We start from the raw sequence: 14,668 nt of genomic DNA, 5'->3' as shown, positions 1-14,668 counted from the left end.
CCCCAGGTACCTGTGTATCTGAATAAACCTCTTGCTGTTTGCATCCGCACAAGTGGTCTCGCTGTTCCTTGGGAAGGGTCTCCCCAGACTGAAAGGCACTCCAAGAGGGTCTTTCAAACTAAGGAGTTATCTCTAGGGCATTTGGGGATTGTTGTTTTGTTATTGAGACAGTATCTCACAATGAGCCAAGCTGACTTCAAACTTGCAATCCTCCAGACTCAGCCTCTTAAATAACTTCAATTATAGATGTGAGTAAACAGGTCAAGTTTCTTCAAGGGAAACAGCAGAATTAGTAATGGTTACTACTTCATATTAACACTGGCCAAGTGAGACAAGATAGTATTGTGAAAGAAAGCATGAGTAACACACAATACTTCAAGGTTCTTATCTCTAATTTCTGTCCATAATCTCTCTTATGTCTGGGTCTGTTTTACTTAGCATAACTGAAATACCTATAATAGCACTTCTACTTATGCCTTTACAGATGGGAAATGCTTCAGCCATGGTATTCTGGAGGCCCTGAACATCTCCAAACAGTCACTGAAAGAAGAGCTAACCCATTGTTTATCAGTTTCCTGGAACACAGGGATGCTATGTGGCCATTACTCACTTTCCCCTCTCTCTCTCTGGGAAGCTGTCAAGGGAAAAAAAAAGATGCATGCTCTTACCCTCACAAATTCTATTGAAACATGAGAATATTCTGTCTCACTCATGCAGGACATCAGTGGACTATAAAATGGCTAAAGATGAAACTCTGTCCTCCTTCATTTTGTTCCAGTGTTGTTCTTGAATCTTGGTACAATGTATACTGATTTTATTAGTACAGGTGGGCTTCAACAGTCTGTGCATTTCTATTAAGTTTATAGATGTCAATGCTCCTTATCAATGGCTTATATTCTAAATAGCAAGAGTTTAGTTGACCAATTTGATTCTGTCATACATTATCAATTTTAGTGCTATACTGTGTGATTCTGCTGTAAATGGTGCTTTAACAATGGCAGGGAATGCCAGTTGAACAAATGTGAATATATTATTTGGGCAGGTATCTTTATAATTGCATACGAGGGATGACAGTACAAAGATCAGAATAACAATCTTTGCCCTAACATAAAAAAGCTTAGCCATATATATATATGGCATTGACAGAATGACCATAATCAGCAATACAAATGACAACAAATATTAGTGAAGATGCTGTGACAGGGGACCTCTTATAAACTGTTAATGGGCATGCAGTGTTGGGGGAAAAAAACTAGAAATAGCCATATGACCCAGTTATAGGACTCTTAGGCATATCCTCAGCAGACTATATCCTATTACAGAGACACCTGCATTTTAATATCCACTGCCTCTCTTTCCAGAATAGGTAGAAAGTGGAATCAACTTGTAAGTCCATCAATGCACGAATGGGTAAGAAAACACATTGCAATATTACTGAGTAGTAAGAAAAATGAAATAATGATTGTAGGTTAAATGCAAGGAATTATAAAAAGAATTATAGCAACTAAAACCAAAACAAAGGAAACCATGTCAGTAAGTTAATTTCAAAAACAAAAAGAAATTATTTGCATGAAATTATTCTGCATTGGTAGACAATATAGCTCCCAGAGGAGATAAACTATTACATGCAAGTTGTAATGAAAGTCAGGAGATACCTCCCTACAAGTTATTGGTCAGGCAGAGTCCAAAGGTATACAAAACACCACAGGATACTAGGAAGTGGGATTCTGAACTGGCCTATAGGTAAGTCTCTTGGGCATTCCCTTAATGATTATGTAGGAAGAATCAGCTCACTGTGGGTGATGCCAACATTGGGCAGGTGGTCCTGGAAGTTAGAAGAAAACAGGCTGAGCAAGCCATGAGGAGCAAGTCAGTAAGCATCACTCCTCCATAGCTTCTGCTTTAGTTTCTGACTCCAGGTTTCTGCCCTAACTTTCCTTCATGATGGCTTACAACTAAAGATTGAATTAAAACTTTCCCTCCCCAAGTTGCTTTTGGTCTTTTATCACAGAAAAAGAAACCCTAAGACATCCACTGTAACTCCATGGATAAGACCCTATTGCTAAAGAAACCACACACTATTATTGTATGCCATAGAGATACCAACCTCAAACCTAGGAAACTTCCTTTCTAATGGTTAGCTTTCATAATGCCAGACAGAGTTATGAAGGTTGCTGAGAGAGAAAAGTCACCAAAGGTCTTACCCAGTGCTGGATCCTGCATGACCACAACAAATGGAATAACAAGATGGGCAAACTGGTGCAATGCCGACAGGATTTGAGCCCTGCACCAAAGGAGGGAATTTCATGCCTGGTACTGGGGAGGTCTTAGGCCTTACAACTCAATCTGCTACTATTACTTTTCTAAATGGCCATTGTAAATTGCCTTTGAAATACCTGTTTATATCCATAGATGAGGGATGCTCTAAGCCTTGGTCCGAAAGCCTTCCCCCCCCCCCAGTGGACAGCAATCATTGCAAAGATGCAAAACTAGTCAAAATGCTGAGAAGAAACTGAGCACATAGTCCTCAATAGGACATCTCTATCAACAGAATCCCCTAAGTACCAAGTTTCCAGGTATGTCTTGGAAGAGATGGTAGCAAGAATGTAAGAGCCAGAGGACAGAGAAAAGTGCAGTAAAATGCTGTCTTCTAAATATGACATAGTTACAGAACTCAGAAATCCACAGTAGCTATAGTTACCCTGCACAAGATCAAGCCAGTCAAACTCTGGCATAGACAGATGGGGAGGTGCTCTTTAGGCCTTGTTGCTTAATTTGGAGTGATTTGCATTTGATAGCTGCTGGGGGAGAAAGAAACAGTTTTTTCTGAAGGTGTTTCCATGGTAACACTTCCTGTGCTCCAGTGGATAACCCCACATGTATGTACAGCACTAATTGGACTTAGTGGGTTATCAAAAAAGACATCTTTTTTCTCATTGGCCATCTGAAGGCAAGATGGGACACCAGCAGCTCTACCAGAGTCACCCACAGAAGATCGGGCAGGGTTCTTATTTATTTTCAAGCTTACTGAAACAACTACGGTCTGATGGAGAAATATAAACTGAACCAAGTTTTGGCAATGTTTCCATTAGTATGCAAAGGACACAGGTTTTATAAAGTTGGACTAAATAACCTTTCTTGAATAGATTATTCAAGGCCATCTACCAGTAAAAGAGATCATACAACTCTTTGTACATAAAAATATTAGACCTTCAGAGAAAAAAAAGGCCATAAAATTGAGAAGGTGACATCTTGGGGAATATGTGCACAGTTGAATGAGGAAAATGGGGTTGGGTATATTATTTCATTTTACAGAACATGAAATTCTCAGGAAAGAAGACAAATTATAATTTAAAAGAAAAGTTGTTTCATAATAATATATGTCTGTTTTTTGTTTGCTTGTTTATTAAAAAGAGTTTTAATAGGTAGCCCAGTCTGACTTGAACTCTCAATTCTCCTTTTGATGATTCCGAATCTATACTTAAAACAGTATTCTATGGGAGTCCCATATGAGACCTTAAAAAGTTTAAGGAGCAATGCCCCCAGCACATCAAATTATCTAGCTAAATGAGAGAACATTACAATAAAAATTGCTCATATTCCTTTATATATCAGAATATTTGTGGGAACACTAGGAAATACAAAATTATGTGACTGTTCATAGGGTCTGTTTCAGAGAAAAGCAGCATTATCTACTTGAATGGTTCTCTGGTTTTACCAAACTTAAGCATGTGAATTTATCTATAATACTCAAGTTTAACAACAAAACTTCTTTCAATCTAGTGCTTTGGTAAACTTTTAAGAAAATTGTAAAAGAACCTACTTTTTAAAAGCAAGTACACATAGTAGTGCTATAAAGAGAACTTTAACATAATATTTAATAACAAAATTCAATGAAACACTAGTTTATCTACAAGTAAGCCTGTTTTAAAAGTGATTTCATTTATGGTAATAAAAAGCAACAATGTATTAAATATTAGAAGTCCATTAAGCAAATCATCAAGAATCTAGGAAAACTTGATTAAAATTCAATGCAGTGCCATGAGATAACACTGAAAGACAAAAAGTAAGTAAAATTTGGGTATCTAGACAACTTTTCAATAACATAAAATTTGGAGAACATTTGCTCAGCTGAGTCTTGACAGTTGATAGCTGCTGGGAGAGAATCATTCTGTTTTGGAAGTGTTCTCACTATCAGGCTTTCCTCCAGTGTATGACTCCACACACATATACATATGGGCTATACTAACTGGATTTAGTGGATTGGGGCGGGGCAGGGGGAAGAACTAAAGAAAAGGATATGACACTGGAAAGAGAAGCATGCTGGTGTGTATTCTTTCGTGCACATGCGTGTGTGTGCATATATACACACTCATATATACGAAACAAGAAAGTTTAAAAGGCACAAAAAATAAATGCAAAGCTTTAATTAAATTTAATTATAAAAATAATTTAAAATAATTAAATGCTACTTAGAAATTTAAAAATTATAAAGCTAAGTAAAAATGTTTGAATCAGGCCTCAACAATACCTATACATCTAGCTACACACAAAAAGTAAGACTAACATTTACTATACTTATGCTATAAATGCTCAAGAAATTTCAAAACTTACCAATATTTTTAACTCTACTTTTCAGCTGAGAAGAATTCCTCTTCTTACTCTTCGATTTGGGAGTTTTGTCTTTAGAAGCCAGGCTGGCTTGGGCAGATGCTTTTCTTGTCTTAAATGTTTTAGTTACTGTTGTTGGATCTATGGGATCAGGCATACTGCTAAAACTTTCCAATGATTCTTCATCAAAATGGCGTCTTCTCCTGCTTGTATCTGGTTGATTTTTGCGGTTACTATTTGTAGTTTTCTCTACAGACACTGCAAATCCAGTCTTGAAAAGTGGTTTTTCTACTACTCCTTCTTGATCATATAACCATGGTGTCTTGGTGTTTTCAACTTCTTCTTCATGCTGCTTCCGATTCCTTACCAATATAAAGAGTTTTAGATATTACAAATAAGATTTATTTTCATCTACTGAAATCTCCACAAATGGAATAGATTTAGGTGAATAAAATCAAGCTAGGAAAATGTTTTCACAAAAACATGCATTCAGTGTACAAATACTAAGTGTTACAAATTACTTTTATCTTGGACCCTTTATTGGCAAGGTCTAAATCAAAGATCTAGTATTTATGATGTAAGAAGTAGGAAAGAAACATAAATTCAAAAATATAAGATATACCAGGCGAAACACATTAGGAAAGGCTGTGAAAGAGTTGAGCTAATAGTCTGTGAATACACATGAGTTGCTCAAAGCCTTTCAACCAAACTGGAATCTGTGAAAACAAATGGCTACTCCACTACTCACTGAGTATAGCCCCTGTTGACCTAATGCCATTTCTCAAATTTTATCTGCTAAATGCTATCACTTATTTTAAAAATGCACAAAACAAAATTAAATGAGTCTGCAGGATTTCTCAGAAGTCTTTATATGCCAATGTGCTTATAACTGTCTTAAGAGCAACAGTAAAAAAGAAATATACAGCTTTTGATTATAAAGCCTAGCAAGTGTTTTACAAAGAATATTTTTGGGAGACATGGACCTATACATTTTATCTGAAAACAAAAGTCAGAAATTTCGAGGTCAGAGGACAAACTCAGTGGAAACTGTTTTAGATGACCTGTGAACTAGAATTGTTTCTTTTCTTAAAAGTTTTATTTTCTTTTAGTCAGAAAAATATTCCACATATGGAAGTTAGACATAAAATTCACATTTCTTTTTTGGTTTTTCTAGCCAGGGTTTCTCTGTGTAACAGCCCTGGTAACCTTGCTTTCTAGTCCAGGCTTGAATTTACAAAGATTCTCCTGCCTCTACCTCCAGAGTGCTGAGAATTAAAGGTATGCATCACTAAGCCCAGCAAAATTCACATTTCAATCCCTATAAATGAAATAGAATGAGCACACAGCCACTCTCATCTTTATAGATTGTCTGTGCTGTTTTTTTATTTTTCTGTTTTTGATTCTTTTTCAAGTCAGGGTCTCTCTGTAGCATTAGCTATCCTGAAACATAGTCTGGAGAGCAGGCTAGTCTTGTACTCAGAAATCCAACTAATTCTGCCTCTTGAAAGGTGTGTACCACCACTGTCGGAATTTTATTTATTTGTTTTTTTAAATAATAAAAACGGCATAGATGATTGGTTATGACAGAGAGAATATAGTATGCCTGACTTAACTTATTTGTTAGCAATTTACAGTAATGCAGTATGTTTACCATCTTTATTACAGACTACCAGGTTTGAACTCACTGACTTGCTTAACTCAGGTTCAGACTTGGTAAGATAAAGATACCTAATTTGAATATTTTAAGTAGCTAAAACAAGATATGTAGTTCCATCCTAAGCATGACATACTTAATGCAAAATCAGAGTAGTTTCCATACCGAGGATATACAAAACATGGATAATAAAACGGAAAATCACAGCAGGAAGGTTGGAGTCAGAGCTCTTCTTTTACACTACTGTGCCAGAGAATATAGCTAGGGAAATTATATTAAAAATTAATAAATATGAGAAAGGATATAAAATCTTATGAATGATATCATGTACTATCAACACTTCCTAGATAAAAGTTTGATTGACAGAATTTTATTATGTAGTCCTCACTGGACCAGAACTCAGTATATAGACCAGGCTGGTTTTGAACTCCAAAGATCTACCTGCCTCTGCCTCTGCCTTCCAAGTGTTGGGTATCAAGGCATGAATCACCATGTCCAGCTAAAAGTTGTTTTTATAACAAAATAATATCCTATATAATAATATTTGAATTGTCTACAGAGGCTACAAATCAAACACTATTCCCTAGCAGTTACTCTTAGTTTCCAGTACTAAGACAGTAAACATTGAACTTTTTTAACCTAAAAGGAAACATCAAATCAAGAATAAATCATACATTTCTGGTGACGTCATATGAATCTTGTAAGATACCCTGGACCAAAACTCTGGCAGTTGGACAAGGATCAGTTCTTTAGTTCGGGGGATAGCTATAAGATGTATAAACTTCATATATATCAAGATACTATATATATCAAAAATTCTCCCTGTGTTATGTCACATAATAGGTGGGCCACCAAAATAGGCTAGCATGTAAATGCTGCCAAGCCTGTTAACCTGTGTTTGATTCCTAGGACCCACATGGTGTAAAGAGAGAACCTACTTACTCTCCCAAATTTTCCTTTGACCTACACACACACACACACACACAATGTAATATTAAAAAAATTTAAGTGAATGGTAAAACATTAGACTGTGATACAATCAATACCTTTGCTTTTCTGCTCCTATAGAAGAATTGCTTTCAAAGGGTTTTGGAAAAGCCATATACTCTGCTTTCCCTGAAGAATTCTGGGCTAATGGCTGCTGCTGTTCAGTAGGTGTAGAAACATTCTGAGAAAAATCTCCAAAATTAGAAGGAAATAAAGGGCTGAAATTCATTCCTAATAAAAACACGGGAAAGAAAAAAAATAAAGAAGTACCTTAGCCTCAAATGAAATTAAAATTTATTCTTAAGAGCTTTAAGTGACTAAATATTTAGTCCAAAGCTACCAAAACAAACTGCCAGGTCAATAAAGTAATACTCATATATTCATTTACTACTTATAGCTCATCCTACTACATCTGAGATATTTGTGATACTAAAGTAATTAATGGTTCTCTCTTAAGAACTAGAAGTCAAGACTAGAGAGATAGCTCTTATATACCTCCTAAGAGCACCAGCTGCTCTTCCAGATGATCAGGGTTTGATTCCCAGAACCTATTTGGCAGCTCACAGCTATTTGGAATTCATGTCTCAGGGGATCCTATGAGCTCTTCTGGCCTCCAAGGACACTGCACACATGTGATACACATGCATTGAAATACATATAAAAATAATACATAAAAAAGAAAAAAAACCAATAAACTACAAGTTACAAGAGCAGAGAGACAGATGGCTCAGCAGTCAAGAACATGAACTCTTCCTGCAGACAGAGTTTAGTTCACTGAACCACACACTCAGTTTCAGGGGATATGACACCCTCCTCCAGCCTCAATGGGTACTGTACTCATGTGCACAAATCCACATTCATACAAAGATATATATACATAATTAAGAATCAAAATTTAAAATCTTAAAAAAAGTACTAGAAGTCATAACTAGCAGTGCTTTTATCAAATTATCATTGGGTGTCAGACTTAAGGATAAGTACTTTATATACAATTTCACTTAATATTCAAAATGAATATCAGATGTATCTTGTCATTTATTACTTAAAGTCTACTCAAACAATATTTGCTATCAATATTAGTCAATACTCATGAAGTAAAAAAGTTCAAATTTTAATGCCCATGCTTTGAAATCCTGTTAAGAAAATACACTGTGAAATATGGATATTAATATTTATGAAAGATTCTCAACCTTTATGTTTTCTAAATTCCTCAGCAAATACATTCAATTCTTCCTTCTTGATCACCTGGTCACTTGGCCTATTCTAATACTTTCAACTGTTTTCTTTACCATTAGTGTCATGCTTTATCACTGTTGGACTAATACTCTTTTTTTAACATCACTACAAAAGCCTTCTAGTCAATTACACTCTTAGCTCCTCCCTCCAACCCCTCAATAGTGTGACAGTAAAATTTCCCTTGATAGTATAACAGTATGATCATCATCAATAGTATGTCAGTAAAATCTCCCTCAATAGCATGTATGGCAGTACAATCATCCTCAATAATATGAGACAGTATAATCTTACTCAATAGTATGATGGTATCATCTCCCTCAATACTATGATGGTATAATCATCCTCAATAGTATGACGATATAATCTTCCTCAATAGTATGAAAGTATAATCTTCCTGAAATAAAAGTCTCATGTACTTTCCTGCTCAAAGTACTTCTGTAATCCCTCTTGATTGCAATATAAAGCTTAAGCTTTCTTTGTACACCACAAAAGGCCTTTGCTACTCTCCAGTCACACCAATCACTTCCCTGCTTTGGCTCTGAGCACTAGACACAATGAACTATCTCTAAATTCACCAAATGATATTAATGCTCTGAAACTCTTAAATGGTTCTACTGGCTAAAATGCTTTTCCCATTTTAATAATTAAGGAAATAATGATCCTATTCATCCTTTAGCTTAAATATCATCTTTTCTAAAACCAACTTGCTCATATTCTCTAAGTATCTGTTTCCTTGTTAAAACAATGATTGCACTGCTATAAGCATTGATTAACATTATTACCTTCCTAACTAGATCCTAAATTCCTTTTAAGATTTATCTTAACTCATCTTTGGATCCCAGCAATATATAGTACCTGGCATATAACAGAGGGAAAGCAAAGCAAATAACAATAAAAACACCTAAAACCATCTTAATAAAAGCCTACACTAAATGTACCCACCAAGATATGGTTTCTCTTAAGTACTATCTTACTCACCTTTAACTTCGTAATGTTTTGCCTGGTGACAGTAGCCCTTAAACAAGATCAGTATCTTCCCACTTAATAAATACCTGAGTTTTGTTAGCAGTCATGTTTAATAACTTTTCATTAGAACAATGTAGAAAAACTTTAGTAGCTTCTCTTGCAATTCTAAAGCATGCCAAAAATTCTACAAGTCATTCACAACTGATCAAAGTAAAGGGAATAAGCATCAATGAAGTGCTCAGGCACAAATGGGACAATTATAATGCAGGCCCTCCCCACATAGCTCAGGGAACATCTAGGAAGGAGAGACAAAGGGTTTTTAAGAGCTAGAGTTTGAGCAGGGTCAGAGTGAACATTGTCTTTGGACATAACAGGGCTGACTGACTGTTGCTGCTTTCATGAATCCATAGCAATTGTGCTGTCTACAGAAGGCTTACACAAGATCAAGCCAGTCAACATTTTAGCATGAAAAAGGGAGGGGTTCTTAAGTCCCCAGGTCCCCACCCCTAGCCAAGATGCTACTGACAAAGTGATGTTACAGAAGAATTAAAGAGTGATAGCTTTGAAGGTAGGGAGAGTCAGTATTCTTTAAGGTTGCAGTCCCTAGCAGGTTAACTATGCTCCAGCAGATGGCCCCACACACAGCAGTTTATGGGCAGCTAAATTAGATTTGGTCATTTTTTAAAAAGTATGAAATGTTGGGAGAGGGTGGAGGGTGGATTTGGAAAAGTATGGAGGATGACTGGGCAATAAATATGACCACAATACATTTTATGCATGTAGGAAATTTCCAAGGAATAATAGTTATGTATTATTTTAAAACATTCATGTAATATAGACAGAAAGGGGGTTCACAAAGCCCTATCCCTTCTTGAAAAGCTACTATCAATTGATCATTGCACATACTAGCAGGCTAAGTGGGCTTGGTAGGTTTAAAAACAAAAACAAACAAAAAAATAGTACATGAAGTTGGCAGGTAAAAGTGGTGATGTGGGATACAGGAAAGTTCATATAGAGGGGGAAATTTGCTCCAAACATTATATGCGTATAAAAAACTATGAAACAATAAAAAAGAAAAACTAGTACAATAGAAATTACAAACTCAAACTCTTTCTTTTTGGAGACAGATCACTTGTTTAGCCCAGTTTGGCCTCAAACTCAGTGAGTATCTGAGACTGGCCTTGAGTTTCTAATCCTACTGCCTCTACTTCCTTAGTGCTTTAGCATGCAGTATCGTCATCAGTTCAAAATTTTTGCATTTACTTATTTTTCCTTCAGGTTTTCAGTTACTTACCTGGTGCAAATGATGGGAAGTTAGTAAATCCAGGAAGATTCAACAGATTTACAGGCTGTGTTGGAAAGCTGAAAGGACAAAATAAATTGGGAGAAGAGGGGTGTGATGCACTACTGCCTCTTTCTTTGCTTCTAGTTTTTTCTGGATGTTGACTTTGTTGACGCATAAGTTCAGTTAGCATTTGTTTTAACCTACAAAAAGGTAAACCAGTAATTTAAAAGTCAGTTAAAAGTACCAGCAACAAAAAAAGTCTACTTTAGAAGTCAAACAAAAATCAATATAATAGTACCATCAACAAACTAAATTAAAAAAAAATACACATAAGAAATGACTGAACAGCACTCAGGATAGCCAGGCTACTCTGATCCTACAAGTATCTGCTTGCTCTGCTGGCCTAATTCAATAAATTAGCTGTTGGAACAAGTACTGAGCTTAGTACTAACAGACATGGGTATAAATGTCAGAACCTAAATTTACTGTGGTATAATTTATATACTTTACCCAACATTAAGTATATTATTTAATACCAATTTTATAAATAAATCTCAGGCCCACAGTACAGATCATGGCTTATAAGTTTCAGACAATAGACCAACAGCAGTTTGGCTCAAGTCTTTCTCTCCTTGAAGGTAAGTGTAAAACTCTTTCATTTTAGCACTACTATACAGTAGTAATACTTGTGATCAAGCAGATTACCTCTGAACGTTATTCTGTTGCCACGTTAGTTGTGTGTAGCACTGGTTCAGCTGGTGCATTATAAGGTGTACCTGAGGAGATGCCACATTGCTTGGCATAACACTGTAAGGACCTGTTAGAAGAGTTTGCAGCAAACAAGATAAAGTCTGTTGGAAGAAAATTTTGGCAACAGTTAACCAATGTCTTGAAGAAAATGTGTACTGCTTTAAAACTATGTAAATTAAAAGAATATATTTCAAAGATACAATTTACCTGCTGGTCTTGCATCAAAGTCTGACAAATATTGACACTGAAATCAAGTTGTTTCTTTAGCTGATTAATTTGTTCTTGCCACTGCTCTTTCTCTTCTATGTAAGAGAGCTCTGACACCCATCGAAGGTTTTCTTGTCGTTGCATACTGATATTCTGTTGCCTTGTCTTGGCTAAAGGACGATAATTTCCATCTGCTGAAACAGGGCGATTATTCTTCCACCTAATGGAGAATTTAGAACCTTAAGTCATCACATGTGACAATTTAAATTTTACAATACAGTAACAAACATCAAATCCTATTCAACAGACTAGATTTCTTTCATCATCATCAAACAAGAAAAAAAGGGGAAAAAAAGTCAGACTTCCAGCTCATCCAATTATTCTCTAATTGCTTTCTAGTTTTTCTCATTTGTATTCTTACACTATAATCTAACTATATTCTACAAAATAAAAACAATCTTTTGACTAGAGCAGTTTTTTATTCTTCAAGGTTTACTTCATCAAGTAGCAATACTATATTTAGTTAACATTTATTCACTAAATTTTATCACTACTAGAAGTAACAATGCAGACCAGAGACGGGAGAACACTTGCTACCAATACTGATAACCTGAGTGCAATCCCAGAGACCCACAAGCAGAAAGAGAGAATCTACCCCTGCAAGGTGTGCTTGTACCTCCATTTGTGCAATATGACACAAATGCATATACAAAAACATGCACACACACAAATATAATTAAAAAACAAACCATATGTAACAATTAGTATTGCTTCCTGCTGTTTTTGCTTTGCTTTGTTTTAAAGACAGGGTCTCACTACAATGTTCTGGTCTCAAGTGATCCTTTCAAGCAACAACCAAGTTGGGCGGTGGGTGGTGGCATATGTCTTTAATTCCAGCACTTGGGAGGCAAAGGCAAGCTGATCTCTGGGAGTTTGAGGTCAGCCTGATCTACAAAAGCTAGTTCCAGGACAGGCACCAAAGTTACACAAAGAAACCCTCTCTTGGGGGAAAAAAAAAAAGAAAAAAGAAAAAGAAAGATTCAAGCAGCAGCCAAGACTTTTAGGATATACCACTGCTGCAGTAATACAATTAGTTTATTAACATAACTTTGGTCAAGGTAGGATCTATTGTAGCAACATCTTTATGTTAAAAATGAAATATGAATCTAGTTTAAGTGTTCTGTGTGCCCCCCATCCTTAAATTTTAGAATCTCCCAAGCGGCAGATTCTCTTTTTAGAGTAAGCCCCTTTTATCCAAGCCAAAACTTATAACAAAGATACAATCCTTAGAAAGCCCTATGGGGGGAGAGGGGGGTGTCTCCAGAAAAACCAACTATGTCACTAAAGAGCGGTTAACTTCCAGACCCACCCACTGACCTTTAGGGGAGGAAATGGAACCAGAGATTGAGTCTGATTATCAATGGCCTATTTATTTAGTCAACCATGGCTACATAAAGAAACTTACTTCCATAAAATCTCTTTAATAATGACTTCAAAGAATATCAAGGGTGGTGACCAATGAAAGTGCTTATATCCAAGGCATGGAAGCGCTCCACTTTCTCACTCTAGACTCATTCCTCATAACTATTCCACAAAGATCAAAACTTCAGAATAAACTGGTAATGTGATTTCCTGAGTTGTAGCAAATTATTAAATCTAAAGACAGACTGGGGAAACTCTCACTTTAATCAACACAGGAGAATACAGTTAAATTGGGCACTTACACTGAAAAGAATATGCTTATAGGACTAATCTGTGAGATCTGCATTACCTTTGAGTAGTTGGTACCATTACTGAATCAAAATTCAAGGTACTTGATTAGTAAGTTGATGTGAACCACAGAATTTTTGGTACCATAAAAACCTTAAATTCAAATAAAATTTTAACACTGAAACTAACCTATTTTTAGTTTCCTTTACATTATAAGAACTTTGATTCATACTAGGGTGATAACTAGGAAAGTTATCATTGGAACTGGCATCTTGCTCTTCTTCTTCTTCTTCATCTGTCCGAACAATTCCTTCTGAAAGATAACCATCTTCATCTCCTTCTTCATCTAATGCACACTGTGTAGAACCTCCCCAAGTTGCCATTGTTCTAGGGATAATGAGACATAAAATAGGCATCATTATGGAGATTAGCCAGATATTTTAAGAGTTACAATGCTCAAGATTTATTTATATATATATGAAAGCATAAACACATACAAAAATTACAATAATTACAAAAATTATAATAATTCTGTGAGATGCTATCTTCTGTTGCTGTCATACAAAATGTGTAGCTTGTCTTCCACAAGAAAATATTTCATAGAAATTAAAATAATCATCACATCTGGAAATTTTTTCCTAATCTAAACTTCCCTCAGCCATTCCCTAGGTGATAGCACTCTATTCTGGTGCTACCTAACAGAGCTTTCTGCAATAGTGGTAACAATCTATATCGGTGCTGCCCTATGCAGTAGATATAGATACATATGAATACTAAGCACTTAAAATTCTACCCATGCGACTAGAGAGAAAATGAACTAACTTTAACTTACTTTAAATAGCCACCATATCTACTGGTATATTAAAACACACAACCCTAGACCTAGACGTGCTAACCTGTCTCCTTTCACAATCCCTTTCCATTCAAGAAATTTTTGCATGCCCTGAGTATAAAGATGGATCAAATAGGTATGCAATCTAAACATCTTCTGATAATCAAAGAAATTTATTTTTCAAAATTCTTTGGCATATATAAACACAATCTTATCATTTATTAAAAAATACTAAGGGGATGATATACTTGTTTATTTTTATACAAATAATTAAATCTTGGCTAAGTGGTGGGGGCACACACCTTTAATTCCAGCACTTAGGAGGCAGAGGTAAGTGGATCTCTGAATTTGACCAGTTTGGTCTACAGAGTGAGTTTCAGGACAGCTAGAGTTTCACAGAGAAACCCTGTCTCAAAAAGAAGAGAAAGAG

General features: G+C 35.7%; 1 protein-coding gene across 21 annotated transcripts in view; it reads right to left on the bottom strand.

The window, feature by feature from the left end:
* Nucleotides 1-14,668, bottom strand: part of Pcm1 (pericentriolar material 1) — a 95,776-nt gene that overhangs the window by 37,816 nt on the left and 43,292 nt on the right. For all 21 annotated transcript variants that reach the window (XM_026786994.1, XM_026786978.1, XM_026786981.1 and 18 more), the window contains 6 exons: nt 13,596-13,793; nt 11,697-11,916; nt 11,445-11,590; nt 10,749-10,939; nt 7,312-7,483; nt 4,615-4,973 (listed from right to left, as the gene is read on the bottom strand). In XM_026786994.1, coding sequence (XP_026642795.1) covers nt 4,615-4,973; nt 7,312-7,483; nt 10,749-10,939; nt 11,445-11,590; nt 11,697-11,916; nt 13,596-13,793 — 1,286 coding nt within the window. The remainder of the gene's footprint in view (nt 1-4,614; nt 4,974-7,311; nt 7,484-10,748; nt 10,940-11,444; nt 11,591-11,696; nt 11,917-13,595; nt 13,794-14,668) is intronic.

Source organism: Microtus ochrogaster, linkage group LG7_11 (genome assembly GCF_000317375.1).
Source record: "Microtus ochrogaster isolate Prairie Vole_2 linkage group LG7_11, MicOch1.0, whole genome shotgun sequence".
In the NCBI taxonomy this organism is placed as follows: Eukaryota; Metazoa; Chordata; class Mammalia; order Rodentia; family Cricetidae; genus Microtus; species Microtus ochrogaster.
This window is presented reverse-complemented; position numbering and strand designations above follow the sequence as displayed.